Below are 16,275 nucleotides of genomic sequence, written 5' to 3' on the forward strand. Positions count from 1 at the left end.
CAATAATTGAACTAAAAGTCAAATATTTGTATTCTTCTGTGTACTTCTAACTTGTGTGAGTTTATAGTTTAAGTGAATTGCATTGTTTCATTTCTTAAAGGTGCACTCTGTACATTTTAGGTGGTTTTTATTCATCCCATAATAATGTGACAGTATGTACATCGTGTTTGTTATATTACTAAATTAGCTTGTTTATGCTCTGTAAAACACTGGTGGAACGTGCTTTATCAAAATTAAACGCTTTATTAGTAGCTTATTCAACTGTGCAACACGTAAACAGCGACACCCGCTCCGTGTAAAATAAAACTGCTTTGGAAAACAAATATATTTCGTTTTCATTTCATGTGAGTATGTGTAATTTTAATATTTCTTAAAAGTGTAGTTAATTTTTTAACGTGTAAAACTTCCTCTACTAGAGCTGAATTTGCTTTAAATACAAGTAATCCAAGCATTTAGGCTAATGAACAACAGCTGTTAGGAAACACGATTAAAAGAGGTAGGAGACGAGTCTGATTTATTACAGCATCAGCCTAAAAGTATTGCAGATGAATAATATTTTTTGGAGAGGGCGTTCCTTCTCTAAAACAGGGATGATTCACGGGCTGGAGTCAGAACTATCTGACAATCGTTCATCACTATATAGCCGTTCTGTGGCAAACCACTGAAATGAGCACAAAAAAATGCCACACGAGTCTGATAGGCGGATGCAGGTGAAGAGTTGACTGCGAAAGAGGATCTATTGCATAATCAGACGGAGCACAAAGAGAGGCAGCTTCATTTTGAACTATGGCGGCAACACACCACATTCTTCTGTCATAAATTTTGATTATGGGAAACAGCGACGAATTACTGGATATGTGGATAAAAACCATCCTGCCTCAAAAGTTTGAAGTTTAAATAGTCGCTACCAGAGGCTGTCCTCATTTGTAGGCTACTACCTGTGCTATCAATTAACACTGACCGTCTCTTCTGTCATTTGGTTGGGCTTTTAAACCAAAACCGGAAGCTTTTGGAGGTAGGCTATTTGTGCAGGTTACTCAACTGCAGTCTCAGAAGCCGTTCAAATGCTGGAATGGATTGGTGCTGCTTGTTTTATGGTTTTAATGGCCATGCTCTGGCCAGTGGTGAAGTGTTTTGGAGCGGAGAGTCACTCCACGCTGCTGCTTCCACGGCGCGAGAGCAAAAGATCCGCGGAGAGATGCGACTCGAAACTAGAGGGACAAGCTGAGTCAGACGCGCTCGCCTTGATATGCAAACCCTCAGCGCTGGCAAACTACCTTCTCAAACATTGCATGAGTTTTTGCAAGTCTTTATCGATACCAAAATGGAACTGGCGAATGAGTTCGTCTCTGCAGACTGTTTTCGGCGCTTTGTGGCCGTTTGACTGTCCTGTGCATTTCATCCGAGATCATTTGCAGTTGAGTGATGATGGACTCGTGGCGTTGGACTGGGCTGTTGTTGGTGCAGTACATCAGAAGAGGCGCAGGACGTCCAGTAATTCCACAAGTCCAGTTCTGCTCATCATTCCCAACTCTTTTGGGAAAATCACCAGGAATGTGCTGAAGGTAATTGTCTCGTTAAAACATTCTTCCCTTTTTTGGAGTAAAGAGTGCGGTGCACTGTTTTCTGTAAATACCATATCGTTTATATATTGAAAATAGACTTTGTAACATTTTCTGTGAGTATCGCAACGCAAAAAAATCTATTTTAGTTATAAATATAAAATGTCTGTCTGTCTGTCTGTATGTATGTATGTATGTATGTGCACGTGTTATCTTTGACCCATATACAGATGATCAAAATAACCAGTTTTTGACCTTTTAACCTTTGGCCTTTCAGCTTTTTATGCAGCTGAGAAAATTCATAAATCGAATTTGGATAAAACGTTTATTATATTTTTGCTATTATAGGGTATTATGGGGCTAAAGACCCCTTGGTATGTAATTTTCACCTAAAATCCTATAGCAACCAAAACATTTAAAGCGGTTTCCTAAACGCCTATATAAAGCATTTCTGTTGTGATGTTAATTTGTAGGTCAATCCAGATGTTTTTATTTTTTTAAGAAAAGGAGTAGCTGTTGATTTTAGGAGTCAGAAAAAAAAAGTCTGTGGCTAACAGTACTTGGACACAAAAAAAAATAATTTTAAAAAATTAGAAGGTATTTTTCAGTCTAGTCCATATATTGTGCATGTACAGGTGATGCCTCTAAAAAAATAATGATTGGCTTACATGTGAAGCCATTGTCCACATATTCTGTCTAGAGGTTATATTTAATGGACATGAGAAACATTGTTACTGTACTGAAAGAGTTCAAGAAATGTACTTTAAATAAGGCTGCATTATGCATGGTCTGAGTTATGCAAAACTGAAGCGGTTAACAGAAAACAATGCATTACAATCAGATGCACAGGTATTAATCCTCACAGAGAAGTAGCAAATTAGTTTTGAAAATATAGTATATGAAACTGGAGCACGGTAAAGGTGAAGTGAATATATTCTGTTTGACTGTTTTGCATTAAAGAGAAGATGCTGCATGACTTTTTCATTATTTCAATTATAGCATGCATGATAGACTTATATATATCTTTGCAGTAGAGTCAGAAGTGAGTCATTCCTCCTCACCCAATTTGGAGCTCACTCCATATTCTAGACCTAAAGCTCCTGGCAACTTTAAGTAAACTCATTAGCTTTCACACTCCATCATGGATGATTCCCAGAGAAATGTACTCTGTGCTCACCGGAACTTTGTTAGCTGTGCATTGTGGAGAATATAATCAGTGTGTCAGCAGGCTCCTCTGCTCCTTTTTGTGTGGGGCATGACTGAGAGCAGTGATGGTGAAAGTATCTTTGTAGACAGATGGCATATAAGAGACAATTGTTGTAAGTCAAATGCCAAGAAGTCAGTGGGATCAACCATGTTTTGCGTATTTTATTTTTATTTATTTTTGTGGGAAAGTTATTTTATGACACTGGGTCTTGATTGGACTGACTAAAATTGTAAATTAGCAGAGACTAAACTTTTTTTTTTTTTAATTATTTTTTATTTTTTTATATACATAACAATGAAGTAATGTATATGGTTCCCCTTCAGTTTTATAGATTTGGCAGGGTCTGTTTCAAGGCTGTAATACGTAAGTCTGTATGTTCAAATGGACACATTTTAAGGTGTTGGCTTTGGTTGAGAGCTAGTCCGCTCCAGTTTCCATATGTTTCAGATGAATGCTATTTACGGGGTGATCACTGCATGCTAGGCAAGAGCCAATTTGCACATCGCAAAGCAGCGCTGGACTGCAGTAGGAGCTAGTGTGTTTCCTGGCTGTTGAGGGAATTGACGTAAGTAAGGGACATGAAAATACTGTGGTGAGAGGCAGAGATCCTGTTTCTACATTGTCATATTCATTTACATCTTGGAACAATTAGACGCTTGCAGTCATTAATAGAACAGAGGAATTACTGTGCTTTTTCATTTTTGTTTTAGTCTTTGTTATTGTACCTCTAATAAAGCATATGACAGAATATAACAGCGTGAAGAGGAATAGGATGGGTGTGTGTTTCAAGCCAGAATTGAAATCTTATTTCTCGTTTGAGCACCACATATCACAGTGTCTGGTTAATCCTTAAAAACAGTAATAATTTAATAACATTTTTGCAAATCTCAAAATGAATATTTACATTTCATACTGTATATTATTGTGTTGCCTAAATTTACTAAAGGATTTAAAATGGTTGATTTTTGTGGTATCCAGTATAGAATTTTACCATCAGCTCCACCTCAGTGTACTTCTATGTATTAAATATTCCAAATCTTCTTATATTTTCCTTGATCTTACTCTGAGAAAAGGAAATTGTAATATTTTGCACTCTGTTGGATTGTTTATTTATAAGAATTCTTCAGACTTGTGAAACTTTTGGAATTTGGTGGCAGTGTTGCTGTTCCTTCCATCAAGTAACCGAATTGAGCACAACCCTGATGTTAACACAATTCAGTGACAAAGAAAACTACCGAATATATATATATATATATATATATATATATATATATTTATTTAACAGAGTTATATGGCTGTGCGCAGCTTCAAAATGCGTATATGTTAGAATATTTATTTTTACTTTAACTCAAAACTACTTATTACTGGTGTGGATAAGACTCAAGCAAAACCGCTCTGTTTATATGCAAGTATGACCCCTGTGTGCTGTATCTGGCATGTGACATTCAGTTTTTTTATCCTTAGCTCTGTGAGGCAGCTCTGAGTCATGGCTACCTCCCTGTGATCTTTAACCGCCGGAGTCAGAACGGGACACCGCTCTGTACTGTGAAGTTGCAGCAGTTCGGTGACCCGACTGACTTGCGGGAAGCAGTGCGCTACATTCGGTACCGACAGCCAGTGGGCCAGATCTACGCCGTGAGTGAGAGCACCGGTTCAGGACTCCTGCTGTCCTACTTGGGCGAGTGTGGCTCCTCCAGCTATGTGACGGCTGCGGCCTGCCTGTCTGCAGTTTTCCGCTGCCAGAGCTGGTTTGAGAGTGGCCCGACCTGGCCGTTCCACTGGGCTCTCGTGCTTTACCAAAAAATCTGCCTCAGCAGGTAGGGTTGTAGGGAGGATCCTGTTCCTCTCATTTTCCTCAAAATACCTTTTTTAGTTTATATTCAGGACTATTTAGAAATGGACCAAACTGTCAACAGATGGATGATGAAACATTTCAGTTTTGTTTTCAAATGTCAGTCTTTTTTTTTTTTTTTTTTTTTTTTTTTTTTATTAAGGCCCTGATATACTCACGGTGAAGTTCTGTTTCAATCTTCACTTAAAGTTAAAAAGAAGTTTGAAATACCCAAGCGGTGTTGTAGTGTTAGCAAACATCCTGATGCTGCAGACACTGCTGGTAGCATATCAACATATGTTAATGTGGTGTGCACTTTCCTCTCAATAACAAAACAAATAAACAGTTCTTAACAAACAGTTAAGAAAGTATCTGATTGGATATGTTTGCACAACCTCTACAATTCGGCGCTCCAGTCAAGTCACATTTATGTATATCACACTTTATACAATATATTGCTGTAAAGCAAGCAGCTTTACGATATTAACAAAAAAAAAACAGCATCAGTGTTGCTTTCAGTTAGAATTACAATGTCGGTATTATAAGGAAGTTCCCCAGTATGTTCTTGTTTTTACTCGCGGGCGTCTGACCTTGACAGACTGAACAGAAGAGCCCCAGAGCACACCTGTGTATTATGTAACCGCCATGGACCAATGGTGGTTCAGATGTTTACCAGCCACAGCAAACTTTTCCAGAAAGATTAAAGTTGGCAAGTTGTTTTGAATTCCTGGGAAAACAACTCCAAACAAACCATTTTTGTTCTTCAGTTTTGCTTGAAGTATATTGGGGCCTTTAATCTGTATTTTTGTTAGTGTTAGTTTTTTTGTCTTTATTTCAGAATAGTTTTTTTTTTTTTTTTTTTTTATCCCATTAGCAATTTTTTGGCTCACTAAATATTTTTTAAATTTATGGTAACAAAAACAAGAAAAATATTTGCCAGTCAGCAAAGAAATAAATAAATGTATGAATATATGAATTATTAGCAAAAATAAGAACACTAGTATTTTCACCAGCTAAAAATGGTTTTACGTCAGTTATTTCTATCTTTTGCTGTAGTGTGTCAGTGGGAAATATCAGTTTACATTTCCAAACATTCATTTTGCCATTAATTGTAATAATCCAGTGAGATTTTTCTTTGCACAAGGAATCTGACAATAGCCAGTGCTGTCTGGAATGACATGAAGAAACCGAACAAACTGAGACGGACATCTCCAAGATGCTTCAAGAAACCTACCTGCAAAGCTACAGTGCTCTTAAACGTTTTAGGCACTTGTGTAGAAATACTGTAAAATGAGGATGCTGCCAAAATAATGTCACAAATGGATTCTTTATCAATTAACCTCTATTAACTAAATTAAATCAACATTTGGTGTGACCATCCTTTGCGTTTAAAGCAGCTTTTGCCTTAGCTGCACTTGCACATAGTTTTTCAGGAAGCTTTGCAGGTAGGTTTCTCCAAGAATCTTGGAGACATTCCCACAGTTCTTCTGGATTTAGTCTGTCTCAGTTTGTTCTGTTTCTTCATGTCATTCCAGACAGACTGGATGATGATGATATCAGATCTCTGTGTGGAGCACTGGCTGTTATCAGACTCCTTGTGCAAACAAAAATCTCACTGGATTATTACAATTAAAGGTGCACTCAGCGATTTTTGCCAAACAATGTTGATATTGGAAAGCACCAAAACAAACACGCGCATACCCCAACAGGACCTTGCCCCTATTTTTATATCTCCGACCCACACATACATGGCAAGGACTAAGTGAAACAAGTGAAGATGACACACAAGCATATTCAAACAAAAGCCAACACAGATAAGTTACGTGAAACAATGCAAAATCAACGTTACTCACCTATCAAGAAGAAAAAACAACGCAACCTCGGCGTCTGATTCCAGCCCTTCCCGCTCCTTGAGATCTCTCCACCGCTGGAAAGCTGCTCCAGTATTTATGTGGATCCTACCTGGTTGTAACCCTTCTTTTTAATGTTTTGTTCCGCCGATATTTTCCTCATTATTATTATTTATTTTTTTATCTTCCAATTCTCTATCTATAGTCGATCTGATAATATTCGTCTGTGCACTCAAGTTGAGTGCTCTCTTCTCTCTGTCATTAAAAGACATGCCCCTTACTGCTGATTGGCTACAAGTTTGTTTTGGAACTCGGTCCGACACTGCGGTCAAAAGCGTTTTTCAAAAATTGCTTGGTGCACCTTTAATGGCAAAATGAATGATTGGAAATGTAAACTGATATTTCCTGCTGACACACTACAGCAAAAGCTAAAAATAACTGACTTAACCATTTTTTTTAACTGGTGAAAATATCAGTGTTCTAATACTAATCTGTGTGTGTGTATATATGTGTGTGTGTATATTTTATATATATATATATCTCTTTCTCCATATGTGTATTTATTTTATATTTATAACGATTTTTATTTTTTGCATTGTTGAACGGCATTATATAGATTAGACTTAAACTTGGGGTGATCCAAATTAAAAATAAAACACTGTTGCCATACCGACTAGCGATGCGTATCCAGTGCTACTGATTTCCTTGTAACTCGAATCAATGATGAAAACACAACTCTTCCGTTGCTGCTCTTCTCTATAATGATTATACTCGATATTGTGTTAAATCCCATCTGCAGGTATAAAACAGTGCTCGGAGAGCATGTCCACACAGACAGCTTATTCTCCAGCTGCTCTTTGAAGGCAATGGAGGAGGCACTGTTCTGTCATTCTGGCTTAAAAGGGACGATGGAGGGAGCAGGTAGCTGGGAGGCGTACTGGGAACATAACGATCCACTGAGGGACATAGATGAAGTCGCCATTCCTGTGCTGTGTGTGTGCAGCCAGGATGACCCCATCCGAGGGGATCCTCAGGCGACGCTACCATTAGAGCTTTTTGAGAGCAACCCACATTTCTTCCTGCTTTTGACTGCCCACGGAGGCCACTGCGGCTTCTCCACATCAGACGAGGGCCCGATCGTCTGGAGCCACCAGGCCGTACTGGAGTTCTTTCGGGCCACCACTGATTTTTTTGCCGCGGAGGAGCGCGCCAAGCTGGCGGCCCGGCGGAGGGGTCTGAGTGGGGCTGGCAAGACTTTCCGCCATCGCAGTGTCAGCACATGCAAAAGACTCCCCGTCTGCTCGCATAACATTCACGCCATTTACAACTGGCAGAGGTCCTACACCAGATGATGATGTGCTCAGAGGGTCCCCACTTTGTTTGGGATTACGGAGAAATCTTGACTGAAATTGCCAAGAACACTGCCAGAAAATGATAAATTAGAACCCTTTGTCTGACCTGCTGTTTGTCGCAGCCAAGAAAACCAGCAGTCTAGTCAAAATATCTCTGTTTACATTCAGGACTATTCAGAATTTGGACTACCACTGTCAACAGACAGACAGTTCCTGTCTTTGAGGATGTAAAAACATTAGATTTTTGTCAAGAAAAATATTAAAAGCTGAAGTAGAACACTTACTGAATCATAGTTTCAAATTTTCTCATTCAATGGCAAAAATAACTTTTTAATCAGTATTTTTGATAGTGTCTTTGGTATAAAAACAAAAACCCTTAAAATAATATCTTTTTTGGTTTTAGATAAGTCTAAAGGCCTGTTCACACCAAGGACGATAACGATATTAGCGTCCACACCAGCGAACGATATCATCTGTTTATTCTAAGCGTGTGCACATCTGCCGCTTTAAATTCTCAAGCTTCTTATAGCAGGATGGATTCTGATTGGATGTCAATGTTTGTATCGTTCATCAGCTGGAAAAAATAGTTCTGAAAGTGATTTCAATGATATCGTTTCTCGGCGCCTTTATCGTTATAGTGTGGTGTGGACTCTGCTATTCTTTAATATTGAGAACGATTTTTAGGACTATATTTTTATCGTTATCTTTATAGTTATTGTCCTTGGTGTTTAAGACTAATTGGATATGTCCCAAAAAAAAAAAAAAATATTATTTTTAAACCACACTGGCAGTTTTTGGCTCACTGAATTTTGTAAAAATGTATGGTTAAAACACTAAACTAGCAAACTGTTATTTTCTTAAGTAAAACAATTTTTTTTTTTTTTGATTGGATATCTTTAAATGTATTTGTCTTGACTCACAATATTATGTAAGATTTCTGGTTAAACAAGAAAATAAATTTAATCCAAGATATATTTTCTGAAAACAAGTTTTGCATCTCAAATTTATCTTGTTTTTTTTTTTTTTTTTTTTTTTTAATGATACAAATACTGATTAAAAATATTTTTTGCATCATTGAATGGTAATATATACTTTAGCCTTAATGTTTTGTTTGCCTTTTTCAAAGGGATTGGTCCAAATGTTTCAGTACTTCATTCCAAAATTTAGATGAAACTGTTAGTGGCTTCATAGTGGCCTTTCCTTTTGGTACTTGGGACGTCAGTAATATTTTGCCCCGTCTGCATTAGAACATTCTCTGCATACGATAATGAAAAGTGACATTCTGTAATTTTCTCTGTATAATACTGTTTTTCTGAGAGATTGTAGTTTATTTCGACTTGTCTCTGCTGTAAGAGAAAGAGTCTGTGGATTCAGAGTAAAGAGTCAGTCAGCACTGCTGGGGTTTCACATGACGTCATTCTGAGGTTTCAGGGGAAGCTGGTCACCCATTGACATGGGTGGAGCTCCAGCACTGATTTATTTTCCCCCCGTTTTTCTTTTCTGCCTTTCCCATCACCATCTCAAACATTTTGTAATGTCTTTCTGGTGTCAAAGCCCATTGTTTGTATGTTAAATTATCTGTGAACAAGGGAGCTTTAATTAAAGGGTTTTGGCTGAACACATTCATGTATGCGAGTCAGGTTTTGTTAGTAAATGGGGTGTCAGAATTATAGGTTATGCAACGGACTGTATGAAACAGAAATGGGATTTAATTTACTCCCACAACTGTTCCTGAGAGCAGACTCCCAAAAATGACTGCAAAACTTGAAGCATTTGTTAGCATGTGCATTTAGTCACAAAGCTCCACACGATTTGATCACGCAGTTCATTGGATGCGTGATCACACTTATACTGGACAGCCCCAAATATAGCTTCAGCCTGAAGCCTGAGCTCAGAGAGAGGAGGTATGATTAGAAGAGACTGTCTCTGACGCTCACGCTGACAGCAGTACTACGGCAAGCTATAGGCGGTTCAAAATGCTCTCTTCCTCTGGCTTAATTCTTCATAATTAATCTACATACCAAATCATATCAATTTTCCAGTCAGTATCAGCCTGGAAAAACATCTTTAATATACAGTCTTGGCATATGTTCTGTAATGTTTAAGATTGTACTATGACTGCAGACATTTATGGGCATTTACAGTACAGGTCAAAAGTTTGTGGTTGGAAAGATTTTTGCTCACCCAGACTGCATTCATCTGCATCTCTTCTGCAAAGTACAGAAAAATCTGTAATATTGTGAAATATTCCCATTTAAACTAACTGGTTTCTAATTTTAATATTCATTATTATAAAAGTATTTACCGTCACTTTCAATCAGTTTAATGCGTCTTTGCTGAGCAATAGTATGAGTTTCTAAAAACTAAAAAAATCTTACTGAACCCAAACCTTTTAACAGTAGTGTCTTCATTTCCCTTGAGATGTACCAGAAAACTGCCCTTTTAGATTTAGCACTGTAATTTAATTCCCAAACATTTGTTTTTATAATCGATTATGTATGCCTTAATCAGTTTTAATAATCGTTAAGGTTATAACATTAGCTCCTAATATGACTTGATTGCTTACCTTATTTATCGGTGACACCACATTGTGAACAATCAACAGTGAAATTCAGTTTGAATATTTCGTTATATACAGTATCAAACAGCTTTTATTATAGATATAGCGAGAATGTTTATGCTAAAGTAATAGTCAAAATCTGTTGCTGCTTTCGACAATTACTCATGCATTGATAAATTCAACAGAACTGCCTTATGGTGCCATCTAGTGGACAATAGTTGAAAACAGAACAGGAACCACTATGTATTTTGATTAGTGGTCCCGCAACATGGGTGTTCATTGGTAAGTTTTTAAACCATTACAACTGCACTTTTTGCAATCCTAAATATTTTGTCACAGAAACTATGAATAATATCCATACTTTAGTTTATGGACCTTAGCCTACTTATCCCTTGAGTGCATATTAGTACCTTAAAGGTAGTAGTTTAAGGCAATTTGGAGGGTCCTGCACAAGTGACAAGTTAATGGTAAAATTTTTACTCGTTTTTCTGAAAAAAAAATATTCTGTTGTAAGATTGTATGGCTGTACATTTGATTTTATGCACTTGTTAGTGATGTTGGAAGCTGACACCTGCTAGAGTGGAATATCTACTTTTGGCCATATAGTGTGTGTCTCAATGTTATTTAAATATTATTTATATACTATTACAGCATTTATAATGTTTTGAATTCACACATGAGACCTTTTAACACTGAGTCACATGACACCGGGGAGAGAAAATGGCTAATTGGGCCCAATTTGGACATTTTCACTTAGGGGTGTACTCAGTTTTGTGGCCAGCGGTTTAGACATTAATGGCTGTGTGTTGAGTTATTTTGAGGGGACAGCAAATTTACACTGTTATACAAGCTGTACACTCACTACTTTACATTGAAGAAATAACACTTTGCTACAGTGTTGTTGTATTGTGTACTTTGTCCACCTCTGGATGGCAGTATGGGAAACAGCCCGTGACTATGGAAAAGCAGTGCTGGCATGAGTGATAGTTGCCATGACGCAGAGCTCACTAGTTTTGGCTCAGAAAGCGAGTTTATTTTTAGCACCTATTTTTAAGCTGAAACATGACACATGTAGCCTAAATAATTCCCTTTCGAAATTCATACAATGCTTTTGTCCCGGCATGCATAAAAGAATGGGGTTTCACAGAATGGGTTTGTCATAGTTGAGAGAAGCTCTCCAACAGCACTACAGCGTTTGCATTACAAGGGTGAATTAGCAGAGCGGTAGGGATGCTCATCATTAATGGGTCATCAGTGGGCAATATTGACCCGTCACTGGGTGATGTAAGAGAGGCTACATCCACGCACCATTTTATGCATTAATGAAATGCATTTGAATATCTCATGTTTTTGGATAGATTTGTTCCAGGTGAGCGTAAAGTTGAAGTTTGAACCAAAGACCACATGATCCTGGCTGATGTTTTGTGTGTTTTTGTTGATGTAATCCGGACTCTGCAGAAGTACAACACCTGTGTTATTTGACCTGCCCTTTTGTCGCTGCTACCCAGGTGTGACCATTTCCCAACTCAAGCAGCAAATATTTGCAGAAGCCTTCGGCAAATTCTTCATATGTGCATGACGCAGATGTTCTAGGTGGGGTGAACTCTCTCTCTTTCTCTCTAACACGTTATGCATCTCTCTTGCACTATTGTTCTCTCTCTTCCCATACCTAAATCTGCTTTAAACGCCTGTCCCCTAGGCAGAGACATGAGGAGGACTGATGGCAGGAGATGTAATGTAGGGTGACAGGTTGCCTGGCTTGTCTGAAGGGGGCCAGATCAGGACCTCACATTCTTCCAACTTTGATTTCGTCGTGGTTGTATTGCATTCTTTGCCATCTTTATGGCTGGTTGAGGAGGAAGGAGGAGAGGCAGGCTACATTTACCGGCGGCTACGTGGTGGTATTGCCCTCTCTGGTGGAGACTTGCATCAGGTTTTTTTTTCCATTGTGCAACTTCACGCCTGTGTAGCATGATCTGTGGGCACTTGACTGCTGACTGTAATCAGATATACCAGGCACAGGCCAAAAGATCGGGACATTAGTTTCCACTGTTACAGTCAACGGTTGTTCCAAAGAGAGAGGATTTAAACTACTAAATAATAATACAACAAATTTTAATTGTCTCTTTACTTTTTAATAAAGGAGGAAATAATTTTCTATTTCCTTCATCTCAGGATTGAACAACACCCCAAACAGGGAATGCATTGCACAGGGTTAATGTATTTTACATAATCAGACAAACAAACTAAATTTCAGCCTTTACACGGCTCACAATACTCAACTCTGATTGGTCAGTCGCTGCATTCAACTGGTGCTACGTGCAAACTTATCTGATCATTAATCACATTCTCAAAAATGTTAGTTACACATTGTTCATGGAACGTTATTTCCTGAAATGTTTTAGTTGGATGTTTTTTTTAAATGTTACTACTTGTTTTGGAATGTACAGGGAACATTTAGAAGAAACATTCCTATGATGTTTTCAAAATGATAAAATGGAATGTTCTCATAAAGTTTGTGTAACCAAGGGGGGAAAAAAAATGTATAGCCTATATTTAACATTTTAAAAACTGGACGTTTTGAACAGAAATTTCAGATTTTTTTCATAACTTAATGGGAACTTTAGCATAAAATTCTTAACATTAACTTTTTTTTTTTTATTTATTATAATTTTTTTTTAATTGGTTCCCTGGTTTTCAGGTATCCCAGCTAACGGGAAATGTTCTGTAACCATTGTGGCAAGGTTCTGTCAAAGTTATGAACAAGCATTCTTCCAGTAACATTAATAAAATAAACATTTGTTCAAAGTTATCTGGTCTTTAAAGAGAGAGTTCACATAAAAATTAAAATTCTGTCATTAATTACATCGTTACAATAGTCCTTATGACATCAGTGGTTTAACTTTTAATGTGTCATGGTACTGTCATAAACACGTGTCGAAGACTGACATGGAAGAGAAGAAATTGTTTGAATAAACAAATTTAATACATTTTCTTTGCACACAAAGTATTCTCGTAGCTTCATAAAATTACAGCTGAACTACTGATGTCACATGGACTATTTTAAGGATGTCCTTACTACCTTTCTGGGCCTTGAACATGTCAATTGCAATGCTGTCTATGGAGGGTCAGAAAGCTCTCGGATTTCATCAAAAATATCTTAACTTGTGTTCTGAAGATGAAGGAAGGTCTTAAAGGGTTTGGAACGGCATGATGAGGGTAAGTAATTAATGACAGAATTTTCATTTTGGGTGATCTATCCCTTATGAAAGTTCTCAAAAATGTTAACACAAGAACATTATTTATGCATCATTCATGGAATGGTTTTTACTGAAACGTTTTAGCTGGATTTGGACATTCATCCAATGTTTTTTGAAAGGTTACTATTATGACATTTTTATTTGCTGAGTGAACAAATAAACAACGAAAAAAACTTTTTTTACAATCAGTGATTCTCCGGAGGCTTGGAGTGATAAATGGTCAAATTTTCTCATTCATTATAATGACAAACTTTCTTCAAAAAAAGTGACATAATGCAGCTCTAATCTCAAATCGATATTTTATGTTCACTTCTTTATGTGTTGAGTTGCAGTGTAATAAGCAGCATAATTGACATTACTTCTGTACATTATCAGTGACTCCGTGAGTGTAAGTCATGCTTTTGAATGGAAGGTATGGCACTGTCTTAATGCACACTGCCAATTATAGTGCTGTCCTCTTTTTAGATGCGGACCTGAAGCACTCACATGCCTGGCTCCGTAATTAATCTGTCTGATTTATTGGAAACATGCAAGGACTGCACAGCTCCTGGCTCCCGTCCTTGGGATGTCAGCCTCTGGCTGTAGTGGATATGGGGGAGGGTGGCCGGGTACCCTGGATACATCAGACATCTGTGTCTTCTGTCCACAGGGCAGCACCTTTCCGCTTCTCTTCCTCATAACAAAGCGATGAAGTGGGCTGGGGTAGGCCGGGCCCCTCGCTCACATGGCCATCGGGGCATTGGACCTGGAAAAGTACAGCGCTTGTCTCCCAGCTTATTAGATGCTGTGTTTCATTACCTTCACATGAAATGGCCTTGGCTGGATGTCTCACTGCCCATTCCGGTGTTTCTCATATCTTCTGAAGAATCCTCCAGAAAACAGCACCACTTTTAGATTAGAAGATGCCCTTGCAATTTTTTTTTACTTTTTTATAGCATGCAAATAAACTGAAAAAGACATATTCAAAAACGTTGACTTAATTAGTTTAAAAATGTAGTTATTGTAACAAAATCTTAGATAAATCACTTTACAAATAGAAACATAAATACGCATGTAAAGCTATTTATGTTTTTGTTAATGTTTTAATTGTTAATTAAAATTAAATCTATTTATTTGAAGTTGCTTTGAAACAACTATATAAATAAAGATGACTTAACCTGATTTAAGCTATTTAAAATGAATAATTTTTATAAAGAATAAGATTTTATAAAGAATTACGGTAAGTAAATTACTTATTGAAAGTAATTTTTTTATGTTCATTTTTGAATTAATATGTTAAGTATTTCATTTTATTTTTGGCACTCCTGGTCCTCAGAAATAAACCTCATCAGATTGCTCCCTAAAAATAACCAATGGAAAACTGACCTTTGACCCACAAGTGCATCGCTTTATCTACATATATAAACCGTCCTTCCACACGTCTATATGGGTGTGATGTAAACTTTTCATGAAACGCTTTTGATGGTAAAAAACCTGAGCCATTTCTTTCATAAAATCAGTTCCATTTGTAGTGCTTTTCGTTCCTATATTCCCTACAGAGTCTTTATTTGCTGGGCCATATGTGTTCATGTAAAATTCTGCATTCATCTTTGAAAGGGTCTGTGCTGATATTTGAACTAAACAAATCCAAATGACATTCCTTGAGGTCTATACTCCAATCCTGACCACAGTGTTACAGATTAAACCAGTCAGTATAATGTGTTTCAACAAACTCACATGATGTGATTCAGCAAATGTGTCACGCTTGACAAAAATGGAAAGAACAGGATGTGACGCTCAGATGACAATTCAAATGAGACCTGCAAATCAGCATCTCTGTGAGAAATTATTCACATTCCTCCACAAATGGAAAATTCCCACAGCATCCAGGAAGAGGTATCTCACACTTACAGCAGAGGTGCACTGCAGCAGATATTATAGGTTGCTGCTATGAAGATTAAAAGGATTGCCCTGGATATGAATGAGAGCCGCTCTGTCACGAGGTCGATGGGGCACATGGGTATTCTCAGGTGTCTTTGCTGTTTTCAGGGTGAGGTACAGTGGGGCGGTGCAGTGTCACTGCTTGGCGATGTGGCACTTCCTTCCCAGCCTGCCAGGTTATGTAAATTTGCGGTGCTGAGCGGAGCACTGTGCTATAGTTGGAACACAGGGCTCTATTTGTGGAAAATCAGCTGGGCGAACTGCTGGATCTGTGTCAGACTGTAAGATTGGCAGGTGTGGTGGGAGGACGGCTGCTTTTTTAGACAGGTGCTCGTATGTATTAGGGACAAGCTGAGCTCTTTACCCTTCTGGGAGGGAAGCCTTACTTGAATATAGGCTGACCTCAGTGGCGCCAGCACGCGCACAACAAACAGTGTTGTTGGTTGACACAATCGCTTGTGACATGTTTCCAAGGTCATCTAGGATCTAAGAGTCAGTTGTAAGTGATTCTTGTTTGCTCATATTAAATAACAATGATTATTAAGGACAGAATTTTTGGAATTCACAAGAAAAAAACAGTATATTGTGCACAGCATGACATGGGTGGCCTAGTGGGCAATGGCTGCTGGGAAGTGAATGTGGGTCACGTACACCCAAATCACTGTCACATGCTTAACTAACTCATATCACACCTCCAGCCATCAGGGCCATTACATAACCTGCTGTTGATTCC

General features: G+C 37.9%; 1 protein-coding gene across 1 annotated transcript; it reads left to right on the forward strand.

The window, feature by feature from the left end:
- Positions 1–543: 543 nt before the first annotated feature.
- Positions 544–9,418, forward strand: LOC306854539 (protein ABHD15-like). Its single transcript, XM_079392664.1, has 3 exons — positions 544–1,565; positions 4,234–4,586; positions 7,250–9,418. The coding sequence occupies exons 1-3, from the start codon at positions 1,065–1,067 to the stop codon at positions 7,800–7,802; spliced, it is 1,407 nt and encodes a 468-aa protein (XP_079248790.1). The 5' UTR covers positions 544–1,064; the 3' UTR covers positions 7,803–9,418.
- The last annotated feature ends 6,857 nt before the right edge of the window (positions 9,419–16,275 follow it).

Source organism: Barbus barbus, assembly GCF_936440315.1.
Source record: "Barbus barbus genome assembly, chromosome: 34".
Taxonomy (NCBI): Eukaryota; Metazoa; Chordata; class Actinopteri; order Cypriniformes; family Cyprinidae; genus Barbus; species Barbus barbus.

Bases quoted from the DNA above. Each gene is read 5' to 3' on its own strand.
- LOC306854539 (XM_079392664.1), top strand. From the start codon at position 1,065: ATGCTGGAATGGATTGGTGCTGCTTGTTTTATGGTTTTAATGGCCATG. The intron at 1,566-4,233 runs GTAATTGTCTCG...TTTTATCCTTAG, and splicing joins TCACCAGGAATGTGCTGAAG to CTCTGTGAGGCAGCTCTGAG. The intron at 4,587-7,249 runs GTAGGGTTGTAG...TCCCATCTGCAG, and splicing joins CAAAAAATCTGCCTCAGCAG to GTATAAAACAGTGCTCGGAG.